Source organism: Protomyctophum parallelum (assembly GCF_964188405.1).
Source record: "Protomyctophum parallelum genome assembly, chromosome: 11".
NCBI classification, from domain to species: domain Eukaryota; kingdom Metazoa; phylum Chordata; class Actinopteri; order Myctophiformes; family Myctophidae; genus Protomyctophum; species Protomyctophum parallelum.
In genome coordinates, this window is record NC_139707.1 from 28927381 (window position 1) to 28951388 (window position 24008).

Sequence of the window (24008 nt, forward strand, 5' to 3'; positions counted from 1 at the left end):
AGAACCCTGAATATTCCATTTTGACATGACTGTGCTGGTCTTTGGTTTATTTGCAGTGCCCTCTACTGATGAATGGAAGCCAATACATCAGCCCTGGTCTGAATACAGCTCTAGCCTTTAGCTTCCCCAAATGCAAAAATACAACAAAATCCTAGTAGGATTATTAATTTAATGCAACTAAATGATGGCCAATAATACATGTTTTTTAAGCAACAACCACGTGCAAGCTTGGTTTGCTACAATCAACATAGAATGCAGACACTCTTATATTTAATTAACAAGGGAGCTAAATTAATTGATAGTATCAACGGTCATTGCTCTCTCCAGGTTAAAACTGCTTAATTCAATTCCCATGTTACATCGGTTTCACTACCAGCAGAATCAATAGAACCTCATGCTAATCATCTCTGGGATTAGCAACTTTAATTACCTTGACTACTCTCCAAGAGTGTAATGTGGAGCTGGGAGGCATGCTGGACCACGGCCATCAACAATCAGTCGGTAACGGCGATATGGGGCCATGATGATAAAACATGTAGCCTGAAGTGGAGCAAAATAAATAATTCACCTGCAGAACACCGTCCTAATCAGAAAGTCATTAATATCATTAATATATATGTCCCTCAGACTGGAGAGGGGGGGGGGGGCAGAGGTCATCAAAAGACAAAAAAGAAAGAATGAAGAATAACGTTTAATGGACCTCTTTGTGTGTATGGTCTTGGCAGGAATTATTTAGGCTTTATGGGCTGTAACTGCTATAGGTAGGCTACCATTAAGTGTTATGTCCTGACTGTGGCGTTATCTCACAGCCATGATAAAGGAGCCACAGTGCATACAAGATATTTCAGCGTTAGGGCCGATTCATACTCCTATTAAAAGTCGGTTTGGCGTTGTAGAGCCTACAATGTGACGTCACTTGAGGTTCGGGAGGGCGGGTACCGTCCTAAAGTCGGCTCTTCGGTGCTACTGAAAAAATTCTGACGAGCTGAAATCATTTCGGCACTACAGCGCCGAAACAGCGCTAAAGTAGGAGTATGAATCGGCCCTTATCCTAGTAATTCTAAAATCCTGTCTATTGTACACAGGAAACTCTCCCACTTCTCAATTTCACACAGCAACCACATTAACCCTGGCGTGCATCCCTATTTTGAGCAAAAAATAAATACAAATAATAATCATTGTGAGCCTGTTAGAACTGCTACTTTTACTAGTTGTCATACAACAATACTGTAAAGGGCTTAAGCATTAGCACCAAAGGTCATTGGCAGCACTAATTCTAATTGATATCAGTTGAAAGTTGAAAGGGCGTTAGTTAATGCCATCAAATATGCATGGTGGTTTGTAGTCGAGCATCCCACACCATTGTAGCCTACTTTACTAAAAGGCCTCTCCCTCCATATGGTGAAGGGGTGCGAATCACTTGACAAACTGCTAAGGGTTGGCTAGCCAACTAAACAACTTAACATTTTCTCTGCTTCTCCAGGGAGTACATCTTTTCTCCTTCCGAGTGGGAGGCAAGCGATAAGAGGCTGGCTTTATCAACAGCAGTTTCTATGTCACCACAATAACCAAGGCCTTGCTTTATAGAAATGACTGAAACGTAGTCTCTTCATCATATGTGGGTACGCTCTGTATAAAAAAACCCACTGGTTCTAAAGGTGTGGTCCATTTTGTACAGTCAGAGTTAGATTAACACTGAGGATTTTAGAGTGTAGACTTGGGTCCCGGAGGTAAGAAGAAATGGTGGTCTGTGGACTAAATGTATGGGGGCCTTTGAAATGAAAAAGGTTGAAGATCACATAAATGCCCTCTTTGCATTGAAATAAAAATTACTCACAAAAGGGAATGGACATAATTGAAAACCAGGGGGATCTGTTCAGAGGCCATAGAGCTGATTAACGCGGGGGACATTCGTTCTGCCGTCGCCAGTAAAAAGGACACGATCCTAATTATCGCAGTCGGAATCCAGTCCAACGTGCTCCTCCGGGCAGTATTTCTCCTCGCGACTCTTGTTCTTCTTGTTCTTCTCCCCCATGATGATGGCTGCCAACACCGTGATCACCACGGTGACCGTCAGGATGAGGACGGTCACCGTCTCGGCCACGCACAGCTGGTCGTCCACCTCGACCATCAGGTCGCCCTGCAGCTCGGCAGGGTTTCCGCAGCGCAGCTTGTGGTAGTCGTCCAGGAACAGCCGGCGCACGCTTGCCAGCTTCCTGAAGATTATATAGGCCCGTCACAATTATTACATAATCGCCTGATCACAATTATTTGAGTTAACCGCAATTATTTTTGCATAATCGTCAGTCATTAACACATTGAAAAATGTCCTTAATTTTCAATTTTTTTTTCCAAATATAGCATAAATGGCAGATCTACAAGCTTAAACAATTTCAAGTTCAACTATTTCCGCTATTTTGTGGAAAGAGAAAATTATAAAACAAATATACAAAGTATCAGTGATTTCTTTGTATTTTTATCATGTATATTTCATATCTGCTCTGTGCAATTTGCGATTACAAAGTCTAAAAGGCAAACTTAAAATACAAATTGTAGCGTTCCAATGGTTAATGAAAAAAACCCACAATTAAATCGTTAATCGTAATCGTTCCTGTGAAAATCAAAGGGCTAATACTATATGCACACAGAATAACTCTTCCTACTTCCAGGCAGCTTCCCTATACTTCAAACGTTTTCATTTCAAGGTCCCCCATAACTCTGAGAGTGTATAAATGCAATGTGTATAAATGTTCCATTTATACACTCTCAGAGAGTTACAGACCCATACGGGGCCATTTGGAACGCACTCAAGGACGCTTTGAGACCCACTGGTTTAGCAGAGTGTTTCCAATGAGCCAACATGCACAACAGCAGCACATGTACTCACTCTGTTTGACCAGAATGGAACAGAGCCTTCATTAGGGCCCAAGTTCTTTCCAAAATGGCGTGTGTCCATAGAGCCCATTGTCAACTTAAAATTATAGCCCTATACCTGAAGACTCTCTACAGGTCACAGTCACAGTGCATGCCAGGGGTTGTAAAACCTACTTAAAGAGTGCCACAATTATTTTATTTTTCCAGTTTTTCATGTGTCTATGAGGTGACAGTACTTCATTAGACACCGTGGAGTCGTTTTTATGTGCAATGGTGTATTAACCAAGGGGCCAGCTAGGCACTCCAATGTTGAAGCGCTGGGCCCTAGTGGTAGGAGGAAGGACTGCAGGCGGACCCGTGGATTCATGACGAGGAAACCCCGTGCAACCGAGCGCTCAATGTTAAAGCCCAGCTGCACTTCCGCATTTGGGCACCAAAATGTGGTGCCCAAATGCTGAATCAGCAGAAAATGTGGAAATAGACGGTCCTTCCGGCAGCCTTCCGGGTGCTTCAAAACGCCACTGAGCAACTTCCACTGACATAAATAGCGGAGGGGGCGGAGCTTCGCGCCAGTTCAGTCTCTATCCTTTTAATACTCTATGGTATTAACGTTGTATTTAGGGTTTCTTCCTGGAGGCTGAACCCTTGACAGTCAAACGGGCCAATGAAATAAACAGCAATATATCACACTATCAGCCCCTCCCTAACCCCTCCCCCTTTATCATACAACTACAGCTGTGGGTGCGGCTTCAGTTCAGGTGGATCACCACCCCTCACCGCAAACCAGGCATACTTAATGAACTGGTGGGCGTGTCCACATAAAAGCATGATTTTAACAAATACTGTACATTTTTTGGAAAAAGTTCATCCTCCTTTTATAATAATACCTGATGATCATGTTTTAGGAAAAAAATCGTGGCACTCCATCTTTAAAGACTACAGGTCGCAGTCGCAGTGCCAGGGGTTGCAAAACCTACCTGAAGACCCTGTGCAGGTCGCAGTCACAATTCCAGGGGTTTCCCTCCAAGAGGATGTGGACGCTGGCCGTGGGGATGCTCAGCAGGGTCTTGAAGTGCATGGTGGCCATGCGGTTGAAGCGCAGGTCCAGCATGGCAAGGCTGGAGAGTGGCGCCAAGGCGCCCGGCTCGGTGGAGTTGATCCGGTTCCACCGCAGCCTCAGCACCTGCAGGGAGGGTTGTCACAGTTATTGCATAGTCATCTAATCACAATTATTTGAGATAATTGCAATTATTTTGCCATAATTGGGTAAGGGGAAAAAAAAATCTGAAATACGTGTCACTTTGTCAGAAATCCAACGCGTGACCCGTTAAGATTATAGTATACAATTTATAAAAAATGCCAGTAATTTCGTGGTATATTTCAATTATTTATCTGCCCTGTGCAATTCTTCATCACGAAGCCTAAAAGGCAAACAGAAATATAATTTCTATTCATAATGTTCAAAAAACATAATTAAAGCGTTGATTGTCAACTTAAATGTGTAATGGTGCCAGCTCTATACCTCCAGGGAGTGCAGGGTGGAGAACAGGCCCATGTCCAGCATGACAAACCGGTTCCCGTCCAGGCGGAGCCAGCGCAGGGCCGTCATGCTGCCCAGAGCCCGGGGCCGGACCACACTGACCAGATTGTAGCTCAGGTCCAGCCTCGCGAGGTTGTCCAGGTTCTGGAAGGTCCCACTCTCCAGGACCGCGAGACGGTTGCGGGCCAGCGAGAGCTCCACCAGGGAGTCCAGGCCCAGGGAGAAGCCCTCCCCCAGGGCAGAGAGCTGGTTCCAACTGAGGTCCAGCTTCTGCAGGCTCTGAAGGCCGATGAAGGCCCTGTCGGCCACGGCTGTGAGGTTGTTCTCTTTTAATAGCAGCACCCTGAGGCTCCAGAGAGCCCCGAAGGAGCCCGGGGGGAGTTCTGTCAAAAGGTTCCAGGACAGGTCCACGTATTCTGTGTCGTAGGGGAACTTGCCGACTGGAGTGGAGATATTCCCACCTGAGCAGTTGACATATTTTATGTCTGGGAGACAGTTACAGCCCTTATAACATGCTCTAACTGCCCCAGATAGAGGCATGAAGGCATACTGGAAGAAAAACAGCCAATAGGGGAAAGCAATCATGCCTGCAACGGGAGAGAGAAAAAGACAGGAATTGTGTGTTACACAAACAAATACCAGTATACATGCAGCAGTACTGCAGTGTGTTGGCATTGTGTTTGACGTAGTATTATTCCACAAATAAATCCACATCTGTTCAGTTCAGACTTCAGAAGGACGACATCCCACACAGACTGTCATCCCTGCTTAAGCCTTCACTTATCTCCACTTTAAGGTGTCAACAATAGCAAGGTGACAACGCTTGCATGCTGAACTGGAAAAATGCCAGACACACCGGCTGTCAAAAGCTACAATGGGAAAAAAAAGAACAAAAGGAAGAACAGAAAATTATAATGATTTTACTCAAGTGTCGTGTGAAAAGACCTTTACCTGTTGTAACTCTCGCTGTGATGATCCTCACACCAGCATTTGTCTCAAGTACTGTGCGTGCGCACAACAAGCGGCAGACGCAGCAGACGGGTGAGGCCAGCTAAGGTCTCTGTCAGGAGCAGAACTGGGGGTTGTCGGCTCGCCTGTCCCCTTGCTGCCAGCACACCTGTCGACAGGTGAGGGCCACTCAGACGATGGCTCTCTGAATAATTCACAGGTTGTGGCAGGAAGGGAAACAAGTGTGTGGTCACACCACACCAGCAAACATAAGGAGACTAGGAAGCACTGGGGCGTAGTGTACTGTGCACTACAGTACACCGTGTGCTGGAGAAGCCATCTCTGTGCAGTGTTCTGAATAGAGATGCACCGATACCATTTTGAGATGAGATGATGAAGACTTTATTAATGCCTGAAGGGACATTGAGGCCTTACAGCAGCAAAATGTGATAAAATAAATAATCTACAAGACAAACAAAAAAAACACACCAGACACACATGGATATAATCACACAAGAACAGGGCCGACACAAGACCATATGCATTTAGGGAGAGTTTTCTCCCTAAATGCAGTTGTGCAGTCGGATTTCTTCCTAAATGGCAGTTGGCATTAAGGGAAGTCTGTACCGCTCTGCTTTCATCAGCGGGAGAGTGAGCCTCTGGCTACAGGTGCTCACCCTCTTCTGCAACTCGCCATGATGGGAGGGGTTTCTACTCCCTGATATATCTATGGCAGTGGTTCTCAAAGTGAAATGACTGACTACTTGACCAAGACAGAAGTTAAAATATTCATCTTATAACAATAATAACAATAAACAGTTTAGAATTAATTAATGAGTGTGTTTAGGGAACGAGGCCTATAGCCACCTTGTTGTCTTGTTATAGCTCCCCAAGCTGTAAAAGAACTGTGTCCCGGGTTGAGACAAAGAGGCTGCAACATCCCAGAGACCTGAGTTTGAACCCGAGTTTGAACCTGGCTGGACCACTTTATCCCTCCGTGAGCCCCATAAACCATTTGATCCCAAGGTTACACCGGCAGACATTCTCAATCCAACAACTTTATACTTTCATCTAAAAGTCTGGGCCTTCCATAAAAGAAGGAGGGGACGCACACAAAAAAGTAGAATTTAAGTGCCTGGAAGTGGAGTTGCTGAGGCAGGTAGCAAGCAGAGTCCTTTCCATAGAGATGCGTTGTTAAAGCCCCACAGCGCTTCGGTGATGGAGGTGAGGGACACGTCATTGCTGCCGAGGTTCATTACTCAGACGCACTGCGAGCTGGCGATGCTCCCGAGAGTCAGAGAGGCGTGAATATCCCTCTAGAGAGTTCCCAAACTTTTCAGGCTGTGAACCGTGAACCCCCCCCCCCCCCCCCCCAAAAAAGAATCCTATTTTAACAGGGGACACCCCCCCCCCCTGTACCCTGTGTATACTATACACTCATACCACATGTTGGTTTGTTTACAATTGAGTGATAAAACAATGTTGCACATTAGGCTAATCATGTGGGGACCCCCCAAAGTAATTTGGGGTCCCTAGTCCTATAACCCCAGTTTAGGAACCACTGCTCTTAGAATGGGAGGCAAACCAGGGGATGCCACAGTAATCTAAGTGTAATCTTATGTCATTATTATGAATGCAATAATAACCTCTCTACTGTATGAATAGATGCTCTACATAACTTATTATCCTGTCTTAATAGCCTACATATAACATGAGTCCTATAAGCACTGCCCTGCCAGTATAATGCGGAGCCATCAAGATTTAAGTCTGGTGACAGCTAGATGGCACTGTTGCTGTTCTGGATGCTCATGATATAAAGCCATGAGCTTGATGTGAGTAACTGAACTGAAGCTACTTGGACAGGCAGGGTGTAGCTGTGGGCATGTTGTACCTCTGAATAACAGGGCAAAACACAAACCCCCAAAATGACTTGTGTTGTGGTGTGTGAACAGGTCGTGTTCTTTTATTTATTTCTTTTTCTTTTTCTAGGCCTATAGTAGTCTTACCTGGGGTGACCAGACCATGCAGTGTGCCCATAGGCTGGGAAGGAAGAGAATGTACATGGGGTAGAGTCCTCTCTAAATCGTCTCTGTTAACCTCCAGAACTGTTAATTTCCAGGATTCAAATTAAAAAATTGCAAAAGTAGCATATCTACAAGCTCGTCAACCTGTTTTAATCGAGCTTGTAGATCTGCTTCTTGAAGCCGTGCTTCAAGCTTGGGGATCTGTTTTGATGCTTGTGTATGATCAAATAGGGTGTACATTTAAGAAGTTAGAAGTTAGAATACTAATGGAGATGGGAGGTTTCTGCCCAACAGCAACGATATACTACAAGAAAGAAAGCAGCTAAATCCAGACATACTGATGTACTTCATGATCATGTTATCATTGCCAAAATAATGATACTTAATGATCATGTTATCATTGTCAAAATAATGATAACGGAACACAATTTGTGCCAGAATGGGATCAAAAGCAAGGATATCTCTCGGCCACAAACTCAAGGCCCACACAATTAAATTAAATTCAAAGGAGCTTTAGTGGCATGAGAAAACGTACGTTTACATTGCCAAAGCAGAAGTGGAACAAGACAATCAAAATAAAACAATGTATTTACAAATAAATATTGGATATAAATAGGAATTAAATAAAGAGAGATGTGTTACATTAACACTTTTGGTAATACTATCTTGTGAAATTATAAAAAGATTGTGCATTTTCAGAGTTGGTTATACATACATCCATATAGGAGACGTTAGCTTTATATTTTTGATAAACAGTGTACACACAATGGTTTGTATTCCTTAAGGTGCTTGTATTCCATTTGACATCCTTCTCCTGTCACAGCAGCTCACAAATCTTGCTGCTGTGTTTGCACATTGTTGTACTTCACCCAACAGATATGGGATTTTTTTGTCATTAGTCATGTTTTCAAACTCTCCTTGGGTGATTGTAATCCGTGGAAAGTATATGTCTCTGATGTCTTGGTACAGTGGGCAGACGGTTAGGAAGTGCAGCTCAGTCTCTACCTCGTTTTGTGTGCAGGGAGAAGTAAATAAATCTGGTCTCTTTCTCTCTGTGTGTGTGTGTGTGTGTGTGTGTGTGTGTGTGTGTGTGTGTGTGTGTGTGTGTGTGTGTGTGTGTGTGTGTGTGTGTGTGTGTGTGTGTGTGTGTGTGTGTGTGCTACCACGGTGACTATACTTAGAATACATTATAATTGGCTTAATATTGATGATTATTATATTATGAAAGCTTTTTTAAAGCTTTTCATAGTGACTTATAAGATCAAGTATAACACTTCATAAATGCTGGAGACTTGATGACATTTTAGTTTTTACCTGGATCATATTATATCTTTCTCATAGTTGTATAATACAATACAATTGTATAATGCTCTAATCACTATGTTTCACACTATTTACAATCATGTTGTTTTATGTAATGAGACGGTTTGAATCATAATTAATTCACTGAATTTAATCATTTCGGCTTCAGCTTTTGTGCTAGCATCTCTGACATGTCACCTTTGATGTTTACTGTATACTTCAATTAGGTTGAACTCGCTTTTAGGCCATGGATTACAGTAAAACAATAAAATAACAAAACCAACCAACAAAACTCCAGTGCCAGGCCTCCAGTCCCCAAACCTGATTCTCCAGGGTGGGATGTCTGTCACTTCACATAAAAATAACAGTACCGATGCATTTGTAGAAAAATACAAGGATTAGAAAGACAACATAAATAAGCTTCTTTCATCATACTGTCTGTCGGGTGGAAACTTTGTATGTCCAAAACACGTACTTTTTATGATTCAAAATCAAAAACATCAAAAGTCCACAAGCTTAAAGCGTGTTGCTTTGCATCGCGTTTCAAGCTTGTGGATCTTATACATTTGATGTTTTTGTGTGATGCTGAATGGTAGTATGAATGATCAAGTAGGGCGTTCATTTACGAAAACAAACAAAACAAACAGGTTCCTGACCGACAGCAACAATACGTAGGTTCCAATTACAACATGTTCAGAATAGGACTCCGAGATAAGATGGCTGCCGCTGTGCTCGCATTCTGAATGCAATGAGGATACTTATCCATTTAAACCCTATAACGTTGCTGTCGGGCAGAAACCTATTTATCTCCATACTATAACTATTTGTGTTTATCCATAAATTAACGGCCTACATGATCATACTTCAGCATCAAACAAAAGCATGAAAAATTGTAGATCTACAAGCTCGGAAGTGCAGGTGAAACGACACATTTTGAGCTTGTCGTTCTGCTACTTTTGCTATTTTTTAATCCTGAAAAGTAACAGTTTTGGACATATGAGGTTTCCACCCGACAGAGACGACATACTTAGTCCTTAAGGGCTTTATACTACAAATCCTGTCCTCGTTTTCGCTCTACACGAAATACCAGATCTACACGGTCACAACGGGTCGCAAATGCAGCACTATATCAGCTTGTATATTGGCTATTTTCGCTAAATATTTGCCCCAGAATATAGATACTATATCTTACAATGTGTGTCTCGTACGTACAGTACGTACGTCTGTAATCCACATAACTCGAGAACCGTTCGCCCCACTGACTTCAAATTCAACACACGTGTGTAGGTTGGATACACGGTTGTCCAGAACCAGAAAAGGCCCTGGTCAGGCTCTGCCAGTAGACCTAATGAGCCTAAGTCCCCACACCTGTGCAAGCCAATTGATTGCCATGGCAAACCCCAGCCTCATTCCCCACACCTGTCATTTGATTACTTAGTCAGTCCACTTTTCACAGTCAGTTTACACTACATTGTTCACACATTCTCCACAGACGTTTACCACTGCACAAGGACTACACAGTTAAACAGGTGCTATGACAACGGATATAACTGTTATAGCATACTAGGGTGGTGTATTCCTGATTTTCATTGTTCCTAACTTACATCATTCCCAAATAGGCTGGTGCCCGACCGGCACTGGTCTAGTGTTATTTATGACAGATCACCTCTATGGTTTATCGCTATATGTGTTTGAACCTTTAAGTTATAGCACGCTATTCCATTCTAACTCTGCTACGATTGAACTTGTACACTCATATGGTACAACACAGACCTCAGGCTTAATAAATGTATACTTTGTCGCACGGCCGTTCTAACAAAGTGATTTATACTACTTCATCAAACAGTACCGTATGACATGATTAGAAATGGACGCCCAAAGTACCAACGCGCCAACATCATACACCCCGAGAACAACCGTTGACCATCACCGTTTATAGAAAGAGACAGAAAAACACGGCCGGACAAATGATGTGTTTTCAGGTTGTTGTGGTGTGACACGGTGGCATGGCTCTCTGTCATATCTGCTGACAGGTCATATAATAGGGTTATTGATAATCTGTCACCTCCAGCCCCTTGGACGTTGCGGCGGTCATGCATGATAGGTGAGTGATAGGTCCTCCAGTTCCACATTCCCTGTGTTCTGCATGACATGTGTGGGGCTCAGTTGTGGGATCGGGTTTCAGGTGACTTTCAACATGAAATGAGACTTGGCTCATTTCCTTGATGTGCTGGCTGGCTATACCCTTACTCCCTGAATGCAATTAAGATATATAATATATATATATATATATATATATATATATATATATATATATATATATATATATATATATATATTTCTTAACCCCTTACTTTATCATACAATAGTGTCGCACAAAAGTAGTAAAAATAGCATTGTGACACGTTTAGAGCTTGTAGATCTGCTATTTTCATTATTTATTTTTATGTTTTTTAATAATCAACAGTCTTCAAAAATGTAGGCTACATTATACTAGTAAGACTGAGGGCGAGAAGCGACCTCGCCAGGTCTCATGCACGCATCCGCCTGGTGATGGCAGACTGCTGGGCGAGTGCTGGCATGTCTTGTCAGATCAACATATGGAATGAATTATCTACTGGCCATATATGGAGCGTGTCTTGAGTGTACAGGGTTTGATGAGGTCAGATCAATATGGAATGTCAGAACAGGTCAGCTCCATATATGTAAATCTAAGCAGGGGTGTCTTGAGTGTACAGGGTTTGATGAGGGCCCAGGTAGGGCCGGGCCTTAATTTTCGGGCCTGTTGAGACCTCTAGTTTTTGCCAGCTGCACTAATAACTTTGACTATGAGTCAAAAGGGATCATGATCATTGAAGAGGAAGGACGGGTGGGGAGGATCAACATATGTAATGTCAGAACTGGTCAGCTCCATATATGGAGATCTAACCTTCAGAAGGTTTAATGTTTTGTAAACGCCATTGACAATGAAGGGAAAATCTACGTCATAATGTGACTCATTACGTCATATTGTCTCTTTATTGTTAATGGCGTTTAATGTTTGTGTTGGCACCGTTTACATCACCATTACATCACCTAATCAACATGAGTTAGACTTTAATATTAGCGCCCTTCACTTCACACGAGTGTGATTTTGTTTTTATATACTGCAATCATGTATTCTGGATTCTATTTCATGTTTCAATGTGTTTTACATAGGTAGATGCCTCCTATAAGCCCTTTGGGCTTTTTGCCCCAACCTAGCACTTTCCCCTTTTTAAATGTGTATGTTCATTGTATTGTTTTTATACTGTGCTGAATAAATAAATACAAAAAAACAACAACTAAATACTAAAGGTATGAAGGGAGGGACTGCAGGGAGGGAAGCGGATGGGTCCCACCCAGTTACACCTGATCCTCCCTGATAAAGAAGGCCCGCACCAGCGTCTCTTTTTCTTGACTATAGGGCAAGGGATCAGGGAGGAGTTTCGCTCAGAACAGGTTATTCTGGTTGCCATTGTCCTGCCTACCAGTAGGCTAGTAGGCTGCTAGGCTACATTTTCCAGCCTCACTGTGGAGACATACCATTGTAGATATAAAGTAATTAAATAAACACTGTATGGTTTGTGTGTCAGATGACAAAATAACATAAATTTCATCGACAACAGTAATGGTTCTGCATGCCCTGTCCGTTTTTATACCCTAACTTGTCCATTCCACCGCGGGCCGTCAGAATTATGCTTCCATTGTAGCCTCGCAGTGCGTTGACTGTCAGATGTCAAATAATTAAATACACGCTGTATGGTTTCTTTGATTTGGGTGTCAGCTGACAAAATAACATAACCTTCAGCAACATTCCCAAACACATGTATGCTCTGCTCTCTACCTGTCCTCAAACAAGCATGACAGTGTAATCAAAATAATAATGGTCAGATCGCATACAGACAGATCCACGTCGTGGTATGGACACAGTACAACATAACACTGCTATTTATTTACTGTGAAGAGAACACATGTTTGACTGATCACTCGTCACTCTCGTGGTGTTTTTCCCTGTCTCTCTGGTTCGATAAGGATATGTCCACATGTCTTCTCGTCAAGTAAGATGTAAACATTGAGAATACCACCATCGATCCAGAGCCATAGAGTAGAAGCGTTGTGAAAAAACAAAGATAGTAGAGAGATGGAAGATGGTGTACTGCCAGTGACAGGGTACACACCAGCGTCACTGACAAGCAAAAGTAAGAACTACAGACTGGCAGCCAAGTAGCCTAGCATCCTACTAGCCCACATGTAGGCAGGAAGATGGTGCCCAAATAAGAATTCTACCGAACGCGTCATTGATCCCTCCCCCATAGCTCACCTGACTCTGGAAAATACTTTAAACCGCTGTAGCATTCAAAGTACCCTCACCTATACTGCATTACAGCTTGGCATGGACTTTGTACTGCTTTGCAGCGGAAACCACTGCAGAGTGGGGTGAAAACAGCATGTGTCATAGGCTCTTCAGTACCGTCTACCGAGGCTTTTAGTATCATCACCCCAACAATAGACACTTCCGTCCCCTCTGTTCAGAGGCCAAAGGGCTACAGATGTCTCAAAAAGATCAAATGCACCAAATTCAGAAACATGGACTTTGTATTTATTTATTTGTACTTACTGCTACCAACAACATCTATGCTTTCTATTGCTCTTTTTGCATTGGATTGATGCCGTTAAGATACAGTACTTTTGTGGTACACAATGAAAATAATAAAATCCATCCATGCATCCGTCCAGTTCGATCCCCGGCTCTTCATGGCTTTGTATTGAAGTGTCCTTGAGCAAGACGCTGAACCTTTTAACTGCTCCTGCCTTAGATGGTTGCCTCTGCCATTAGTGTGTGAATGAATGTGTGTGAATGCATATTGTATAAAACAACATAAAGGCGATGGAGAGATGCAGATTGTAGATCGGCTATCTTCGTCAAATGTTCACCCCCCCAAGAATAGTGACGCTATAGGGCTCATATGGTGAACCTGGTGATCAAATAAAATATTGAGAAACAAGGAGACATTCACAGCTCACTCTTTTGCTTTGCACTCCGATGGATTTGCCAATTCTGTCTAAGAAAGGAGCTACCTTGTTATGGTCCCCCCTGGCATGTATCATCTCAAAATCAAACCTCGCAAAGTTTTATGGAGTTCATTTCTATATCCACACACACACACACACACACACACACACACACACACACACACACACACACACACACACACACACACACACACACACACACACACACACACACACACACACACACACACACACACACACACACACACACACACACTCAATGATTTAGAAGATGTTTTCTGACTCTGCCTGCGTCAAAGTCTGCCAAACAACAAGGCCATAAATGATGAAGAGTTACAACATTTCTTCTCTTGCATTAGTCACTATTGTTTTCTATGCCTGCCTGCATGTTGGTATTGGCACAGCCACACATGGAAGGAGCAGGGTGTTCTGATGTAGAGTTTTCTTCCTGAAGATGTAGGTATTGTACAGCAGCACATCTGCGGGAGAGAGTTGGATTAATGTAGCTGTTTCCTTTGTGTAAAACACCAAAGAACCGAGCAAGTTCCAAAATGTAATTGAGTCTCTTGCTGCCCAGGCCTATACACTGTCAGCTCCCTTGGTCTCTCTCTGTCTCTCCCTGACAAAATGGCAGTGCATTGTGACACTTCCTTCTCTCCCCCACAGCACAGTTTCAAAGGGTGACTAATCAATATGTTTTCTGGGCGCTCTTTTTGAGGAAATGCTGAGAAAAGACAAATGATTTTCTTTCTTTCGTTCCTTTTTCTTTCTCCCTCCCCTGATTTTTCTTCTGCGGTAAAGGCTAAAATATCCAAGGACAAGCTCATTAAATCAATGGTGTAGCGTGGCTCACTTCTGTATCTTTATGTGGAAATGGAAGGAAGAAACCAGGCTTATGAGAGTTCCTGTCTGAGATGTATCTGACTGTCACACACAAATGCAAGCTGGTCCTTGTGTCTTGGCAGTGTTAATTATGCATGTGGCAATCTAAAGATTACAGTGTGAATTTGCATGCATGCATAAGTTCTTGATCAATCTGCAGATGGCAACGATGTGAGCGAATGGAAATTCCAACTCATTATCTCTTTGAGTGATATAAATTATAGTGTGGGAAACATAATTTCCAAGTTATTTTCCTTAGCCTATATATTTTACATATCATATCTGATCCTTCATTATTATCTCTCCTAGTAATCATGTTGAGAAGAGATGATTGGCAAACAACAGTTTCGTTGAACCGGTTGGGATGAGGACGGATGCCCCCTCCTCCACCACCTACATTTGTGCCCCACATATTTATTTAACAACAACAACAACAACAAAGTGTGTTTGCACTGACGTGAGCCACGAGGAATCAGTCGTTGTATTACAATTATATATCGTGATGTCATGTGAAGCATGTGTGCAAGTAAAATCTTGCACAACACATTGGGTGGAAATATCATTATGGTATGACCAAAATAAATATTTTTCAGGATTCAAATTTAAAAAAGCAAAAGTTGCAGATCTATCTATTGTATATGTGCTACTTTTGATGCTTTTGAGTGATGCTGTAGTAGTGTGATCAAGTAGGGCGTTAATTTACGAAGAAAACACAAAGTATAAAAGTATAAAATATGGAGAGAGGTGCACAATGGCAACAATATATTATGATGACTCGATGAGCGATGCAAAAACGAGCGCTCCCTCCAAGCTATTGTCTTGGGAATGACATGCTGTCACAGCCCCATAACACATGCACACTGTGAACATGCCTCACCACTGAACACAGCTCTTAAAAGGGAAAGTGCCTTTCGTCGCCAGTTAAGACTACGACAGCGACTGCAGTGAGTAAGGAGCAACAGCCCTGGCTGTCACGCTAACCCTCCCACACGCAGTATGGAACGATCAGGCAGGCTGTTGCTTTGTCTAAGAATAAGAAGAGCTGGGGTTAATTGGGCCATCACACAGCAGTGCACGTACACAGAAATCCAGTAAATCACACAGAATTATAAATGAACAAACAAAGCATGTTTACGTTATGTTAATTCCGGGGAATTAGCCAAATAATCTGCAAATGTATCTATATATTATATTGTGGCGGACAATGAAATGTCCGCAGTGGAAATGCATGCAGTTATAGTACCCATTGTACCCGTCTGCCTGTGTCCCTTGTATGCCCATAAGATTTCTGTATCCGACTGTCTGTCTTCCAAATATGGAGTCTCTAGGACAGTCCATGATGTCATATTGATGAGCATACTCCATAATTATAATGGGGATTTTCTGATTTATTGATATTTTTGGGAGAGCTGTTGAACCGCCTGACTTCCCACTTGGTGTATCCCGGGACCTCACCGACACACATGAAGTGGTACCATATTTAATGTCCATCATTAGCAATAGCCCAGATTGTGCAATAGAAATGGAATAGATGTCACCCTTATATGCGCAAAAAAGGCTACATTATGCATTCACACAAATACAAACAATATACAGTAGGGAGTCAATATCAGATCAAGAAAGAGTTGAGCTACAGTATGCATCACTCAGTGGTGGCTGGTAACCAAGTACATTTGAGTACCGTACAGGTTGGGATTTCTTTTCAATTATTTATTTCATTTATCTCTCAAGCTCATTACTTTCACTCCACTAGTTTCTAGGAAGGTTCTCTTGGGACCCAATCTTACAAACCACTTAAGCCTTATTGTAAGCACCTGCATTGTGGTGAAAGCATTTGCAGAAAATAGCTGATTGACAGGCTCACAACTCGTCGTGAGCTTGTAGATCGTTTATTGATACTCTGATGTGCACGTTAGATGTTCATTTATCACTTTGTAGATTTTGTACAGAGGCTTGTAGGCTATGGTGTTGCGTTGTTGCTGTCACTTAATTACTTTGTCATTGAGGAAAGACATGACAGACATACAGTAGTGTGAAAAACAACAACTAGAACAAGGAGCGGAGGAACGGAGCGGTTCAAGTTATTTGCGGATTTATGAAAAAAATTAAAGTAAATAAAACAATCCGTTCCCATTGAAAAGCACTGACAGAATCTGCCCACATAGGTAATTAAAGTTCTGTGTGACCTGACGGCAAGTGTGTTTTCTAGTTTAGTTTATTTAGGCCCTATCTGCATATGTCGCTTTTTTTTTTACACCTATAGCCCACAATCCCTGTCACGTCACCTAACTCAAATCCCCGTCACTCACCCCAGGCAAGCCCCCAGGTCATCGTGACATCACGTGACATCAGCCCCCTGGTCTCCTACTCCTCCCAGCCAACACTCCAACCCCCCCCCCCCCCCCAGAGAGGACGTATAAGGCCTTATAGTCCAACTCCTTCCCCAAGCCAACACTCCCCACTGACAGGTAGTTACCCCCCCCCCCCCCAGAGAGGACGTATAAGACCTTATAGTCCAACTCCTTCCCCAAGCCAACACTCCCCACTGACAGGTAGTTACCCCCCCCCCCCCCCCCCCCCCCCAGAGAGGACGTATAAGGCCTTATAGTCCAACTCCTTCCCCAAGCCAACACTCCCCACTGACAGGTAGTTACCCCCCCCCCCCCCCCAGAGAGGACGTATAGGGCCTTATAGTCCTCCTCCCAGCCAACACTCCCCACTGACAGGTAGTTACCCCCCCCCCCCCCCCTTTTGATTTACATCAAAATGGCATGTGAGCTCAAACCCACAATTCAACATTTTGGTTTTAAGATGTTGATATTCATTTTGTATTCATCCTACAGAATGTTAATACAATACAACTTAAAGGGTAAAAGATTAATCATGAGCTGAAGTGTCCAACTGAACTATAATAGCCTAAACCCCCTGCTTCCTTTAAAACAACAAATACCATCTCCCTGCCTCTGTTTACCAAATTGACCATGACTACAGAAACCCATCCATACATTACACCCATTCCTTTCACTCCAATTCAACAAAGAGGGGGTTGACTTTTGATTAGAGTGCTAGACTAGACAGATGTTTTCTTCCATGCTGAGAGCAGCTTGTTTTCGCTCCTTTGGCACGGCCCAGGGCTCATCTCCATGGCTAAAAATACCTGAGCAAAACTGATGGATCTCCCACCAGAGGGGACAGATGTCACTTTGTCACATTTCCAGCTGGGGACAGTGGGGGCATTTCATGAAGGTGTTTGCGGCTCAGATAGAGCGGTCTTACAGGCAACATGGTGACATATAGATAGCCCATTTTGATGGGATATTCCATATGAACAGAAATAGGCTATCTGCACAACTGCTGTACAGGCAAATATTGCTTATTTGCTCTCAGGAGTTACAACGTATGGATTAATGAATGGTCCAGAGACAGCAATGTTTGCCCCCCCCCCCTCTCTCTCTCTTTTTCTCTCTTCATCTTAGCAAACACGCTTTAATCCAGCATCCGTAAACAACCACCATCCCCTTCTAAGCCAATTTTAGAAGTTTTCCCTGACACCGAAGCCAACGCAAAAATTATGACCAAAGGTATAATTAACTTTCTCTCTTCAATAATGCCAAGCCTCTCTCCAGGCCTGGTAAGAGCGAACGCCCCCTCTTTTGTAAAGAAAAAATACAAAAAATAAAAACAATCTAAATCAAATGAACCTGTTGGAAATGATAAACAATGCAATGAGGCAGAGCTTCAAGGTGATGAATAGCTCGACAATCTTCGATGCGGTATAACGGTGGCAAGCTTTAATCAGATGCCATTTTGGAACACCCAAGTGCAAAAACAATTAGTACCTCAACACGGATGAAAAGGAAAAGGGGGCAAGAAAACCCATCTGCCATGGCAACGAGCCTCTATCACGCTCACCCACAGCGAGGCTCACGGTGCTCGCTCCAGAATATATCATATGATGTGTCTCAGCCCGCGTGTCACTTCATTTACAACTTGACAGTGTGTTAGAAACCCACAAGCACCCAAACACACCATCAAACACCTTCTTCTTGTTACAGCGCTCACAGCATGCCTTTTAAATTGTTCAAGATATACTTAAGTATATTCCTTTTATTTTTGTCGTTGTTGTTTATATATATATATATATATATCAACGACAAAAATAAAAGGAATATACTTATAATTTTGGAATGGTGTCCCTGTTCTGGTCATAAAAGGTGAACATGCAGCTGTACAGTAGATAGCAGATCTACAACTTCACAATGTGGTGCCATGTGACATATTCTGAGCTTGTAGATCAGCTATTTTACTACCATATTCAGTGTAGAGGGGGGATATTCACTCGCGCACCAAAAACATTGGTCCGCAACCCAAACACGGGTCCCGATCCACTGTTTGGGAAACACAGTACACACAGTGGTATAATTTAACATTAGGGACGCTGGGAATCAGCAGGGTCCAGATGGCTGCCTGATTAGGGTCACGGCACCAGGGGAGTGAGTGTGTTCTTTTGGCAAGTGGCCTTGATCACGAATGACCCCAACATTCTCCCTGATGGAAGTCTACAGGAAAGGTTGGTTGGCTGGCAAGGCAGCGGACGGTCCCAGTGGAGTGTGGCACCTCCAGCCCTTTGTGCCACTCACACAGACCTCCAAGTATTTATTCTACTTTTTCTTTTTTTACTTCCTTTCTTTTTCTCTTTTTTTTGCACAGAACCAGTGCCACAACCTTCATTTTATCTCTTATTTATTTCAACAAGACAATTCAAAATATATCCAGAAAAATAAAATACGAATAAAATACAACCAATCTCTGGGGCAGCTATGGTCAGAGACTCAGAGTTCAGAAAGACAACCACTCTGTGCAGGTTCTTCGATGTCGACTAAATAATCCTTCTAAATTAAATGAATCATCCAGCTCTCGTTCCAATGAAAGTTAATAATTATAAGGCTAATAATTTAATTTGTTTCTTACACTGTACTCTGGTTTGTGCACATATGATTCATGATCCTGCATTACAACAATCCAAACCAAACCGAAAACTACTGTATTGTTTTGGATTTGGTTGCAATTATGGAAAGGCAATGGAGCTGGGGAAAGGTTGTTAGAATACAGGATAAAAGAAATGTGGTTTGAATTGCTAAAAACACATGACCTTTTCTTCTGGATTGGCTTGTAATTAAAGTAATTACTTTTTCAATAAAAAAAAAAAAATGGCATCCATTGTTGGGTATGCCCATATGATGACGTATATTATGAAGTATATTATTCATTTCACTCATTCACTGGGTCTTCAAACAGAGTGTCAACTACTCCCCATGGCAGCCTACTCTCAACTGAACCATTTCCCCTCTATATAGAGTAGCGACTCCACCCCTGGCTAAGTAATCAGCAAATCACAATATACTAGCAATCCATCCAAGATGCTCCCCATAATGCAATCAATCAGCTCTTCAGGCACCACACCCCACTACACAGGCTTCAATCAAGGCAGCTTCCCAATAACAGCATCTGCATAGGATAAACACAAACATTTTAGATTCTGTGGGACTGAGAATCGATGTTTCAAATACAATACAGCATAAATACCATAAATGTATATTGCTGAACATCATGAATACAATTGTTGAACATCATCAATTACTCTGACAGAGGCTGCTGTAGCTGTCACAGATTGATTGGGAGATGTTGCACTTTTGTAAAATTTGAAATTAAGAACTAAAGGCGACAGAGCTTTTACGCTTGTAGCCCCTACCTACCTTATGGAATGAACTACCCCTTTCCCTAAGGAGGGCAGAATCTGTCGATACCTTCAAAAAGCGGCTAAAAACCTTTGTTTCGTAAGCACTTTGGTTTGTAATACTGTGTGGTGGATAGACACACACTGAACAGTTATTAATGACATTTATAATTCACTGCGTTCTTGCCCATGTTTTATATGGTTGTTCCTCTCACCTTAATGCAAGGCATAGTGTGTTACCTTAAGAGTAAAGAAACACACCTCCGGTTGACGTATTTATCTATGCGACAAGTTTGTTGTCCTCTCTCTCTTTTCTGAATAAACGGAGTGCCACCATCGTTGGTTTTTCCAATCCGAGAATAAATCTACCTACAATTGGTGATCCCGATACTCCTGGACGTTTCCAGAGTTTTATACTGAACATGTCAGCCTCGCTCAAATTGCCCGACTTTTGGGAACAGAATTCAAGCGCATGGTTCGCACAGGCGGAGGCTCAATTCGCCATCAAAGACATCACAGTTGATGAAACAAAATGTTATCATGTGGTGGTGGCTCTTACGAGCGCAACTGCGGGGAGAGTGGTGAGTCTACTAGAACGTCCTCCGACGAGGAATAAATACGGCACTTTGAAGGCGCATTTACTGGAGACTTTTGGACTTAATGAATCCGAGCGTGCGCGCCAACTCCTCTCGCTTCCAGATCTCGGCGACAGAAAGCCGTCGGAGCTGATGGATCACATACTGGCTCTGCTGGGAGACCATCAGCCTTGTTTTCTTTTCAAGGAACTCTTCCTGCAGCAGCTTCCAGACCAGGTTCGTTTGGCACTCGCAAATTCTGCTATTACTGATTTTCGTCTGCTGGCCAGGGAGGCAGATACATTTTTCTCAGCCGGCAAGAAATGTTTTGCAGCCACGCCCACTACTACCTCCAGTGATGACAATACATATCAGCCATACTCCATCTCTGCCACTAACTCTATGCCCCGACGTGCAAAGCAGTCAGGAGGATTATGTTTCTACCATGCCAAGTTTGGCAATAAAGCCAAGAAATGCCTTCCTCCCTGTACATTCAGTGCGTCGGGAAACGCACCGGCCGCCACCTATTAGCAGCCGTGGGTGACGGCCATACCAGCGGCTTGCTGTTCATCACTGACGCCCTCTCCGGTCGTCGTTTTCTTTGTGATACAGGCGCCCACATGAGTACGTTGCCAGCTTCAGCCACAGACATTCGCGTAGGCGCCACGCGCCCCCCCCCCCCCCCCCCCCTTGTGGCAGCCAATGGCAGCACAATCCACACCTTTGGCACACGCACTGTGACGGTGTGTTTTGCTGGTCAGCGTTTCACTTGGGATTTTGTGTCTGCGGAAGTCTCCACCCCCCTCTTGGGCGCTGATTTCTTTTTTGCCAATAAACTTCTGGTCGACGTGAGGAACCAACGCCTCGTCCATGCCGAAACGTTCAGCTCATTTCCATGTGAGCACAGTGACACTGCCCCGACAAAGCTGTCCAGTGCCCTCTCGCCTGCTAATGACTTTTCTCACCTCCTCGACGAGTTCTCAGACATAACCACGCCTACTTTTTCATCCGCCTCCACCAAACATGCATTGCATCTCCACCGAGGGCCCACCTGTGCACGCCAAGGCCCGTCGTCTTGACCCACACAAGCTCGCTATCGCTAGGACAGAGTTCGATGCAATGGAGCGCCTTGGAATCGTGCGTCGGTCAAACAGTCCCTGGGCCTCCCCCCTTCACCTGGTGCCCAAGTCCAATGGTGGTTGGCGCCCGTGTGGCGACTACCGGCGCCTTAATGCTGCCACTACGCCTGACCGCTACCCTATTCCACACTTCAATGACTTTTCTTTTTTTTTAAAGATATTTTTTTGCGGCTTACGCCTTTATTGATTTTTTTTTTAAGGGATAGAAAGTAGGCTGACAGGAAACGGGAGAGAGATGGGGGGATGACATGCGGTAAAGGCCGTGTCGGGTCCGGGAGTCGAACCCGCGGCACACCGCGACTGGATCACCAGTCCGGTGCCCAGACCGTTACGCTACGGCCTGGGCCTTCAATGACTTTTCGGCCCATCTGGCGGGTGCGACTATTTTTTCAAAAGTCCGAGGCTATCACCAGGTGCCCGTGCATCCTCAGGACATTCCAAAAACAGCGGTAATCACCCCGTTTGGACTTTTGAATTTATCAGGATGCCATTCGGACAAAAAAATGCTGCCCAAACCTTTCAGCGTTTGATGGACACGGTTCTGCGCGACTTGTCATTCGTTTTTGTCTACCCAGCACGTTGAAAGCGGAGCATCTGTCGCACCTACGGCTTCTCTTCAGTCGTCTCAGGCAGCACGGCTTGATCATCAACCCGGCAGTTTGGAGTTTCTTCTATGGATTTCCTGGGCCACCACATCACTACAGCCGGAGCAATTCCACTGCCCTCGAAGGTGGAGGCAGTGCTGAGGCTCCCACGGCCTCTCACGGTCAGGGCTCTACAGGAGTTCTGTGGCATGGTCAATTTTTACCACCGTTTTGTGCCTCGTGCTGCCGACCTGATGCGGCCCCTGTACAGCGCTCTCAAGGGGAAGAACCCTTCTAAGCACGCCATTTCTTGGTCCACAGAAATGTTGGCGGCTTTCTCGGCGACAAAACATGCCCTCGCGGGGGTGACCATGCTGGCTCACCCAGTGCCGGGGGCTCCTGTTGCTCTCACCACGGACGCGTCGGACTATGCTGTGGGTGCTGTTCTCCAGCAGTTGGTCAAGAGGGTTTGGCAACCGCTCGCTTTTTTCAGCCGCCAACTTCGTTCCAGCGAGCAGAAATATAGCACTTTTGACCGTGAGCTCCTCGCCCTGTATTTAGCAGTTTGCCACTTCCGTTTCCTGCTTGAGGCTCGTCCGTTCACTGCCTTTGTTGACCACAAGCCTTTGACTTTCGCCATGGCCAAGGTGTCGGAACCATGGTCGGCCAGGCAGCAGCGACACCTGCCGTTCATCTCTGAATTCACCACGGACATCCAACACGTGTCAGGCAAGGACAATCCCGTGGCTGACTGCCTCTCTCGTGTGGTCATTGGAACGGTGCATCTCGGGATCGATTATACCCGGATGGCTGTGGACCAGGCCTCGGACCCTGACATCTATCGTCATGTTAAGGCCTCTTTGGAGTCCTACACTGTTCCTGAACGGCGTTTTGACCATGTCAATGTTGACCTGGTGGGACCCCTTCCTCCCTCCAGGGGATTTACTCACCTCCTGACTATGGTGGACCGGACCACCCGTTGGCCGGAGGCAGTCCCACTGTCGGCAAAAACAGCGGCTGATGTGGCACGGGCCTTCATCGGTACCTGGGTCGCCCGGTTCGGTGCCCCCTCTGATCTGTCTTCCGATCGTGGCCCCCAGTTCACTTCCGAACTCTGGACTTCTGTTTCTCATCAGTTGGGTGTCTCACTCCACCGCACGGCGGCATACCAACCCCAGGCCAACGGCATGTGTGAACGTTTTCACAGGGACATGAAGGCTGCGCTTAAGGCTACTCTCCAGGACGACACCTGGATTGACAGACTCCCCTGGGTGATGCTTGGAATTAGGACTGCGCCTAAGGAAGACCTCCTTTCTTCCTCGGCGGAGTTAGTTTATGGTCAGACCCT

General features: G+C 44.3%; 1 protein-coding gene across 1 annotated transcript; it reads right to left on the reverse strand.

Moving 5' to 3' along the window:
- Positions 1-1945: 1945 nt before the first annotated feature.
- On the reverse strand, positions 1946-21809 carry LOC310866964 (uncharacterized protein; the record flags this gene model as incomplete). Its single annotated transcript, XM_083776758.1, has 4 exons — positions 1946-2216; positions 3852-4057; positions 4397-5001; positions 21659-21809. The coding sequence occupies 4 exons, from the start codon at positions 21807-21809 to the stop codon at positions 1946-1948; spliced, it is 1233 nt and encodes a 410-aa protein (XP_083632884.1).
- Positions 21810-24008: the final 2199 nt, after the last annotated feature.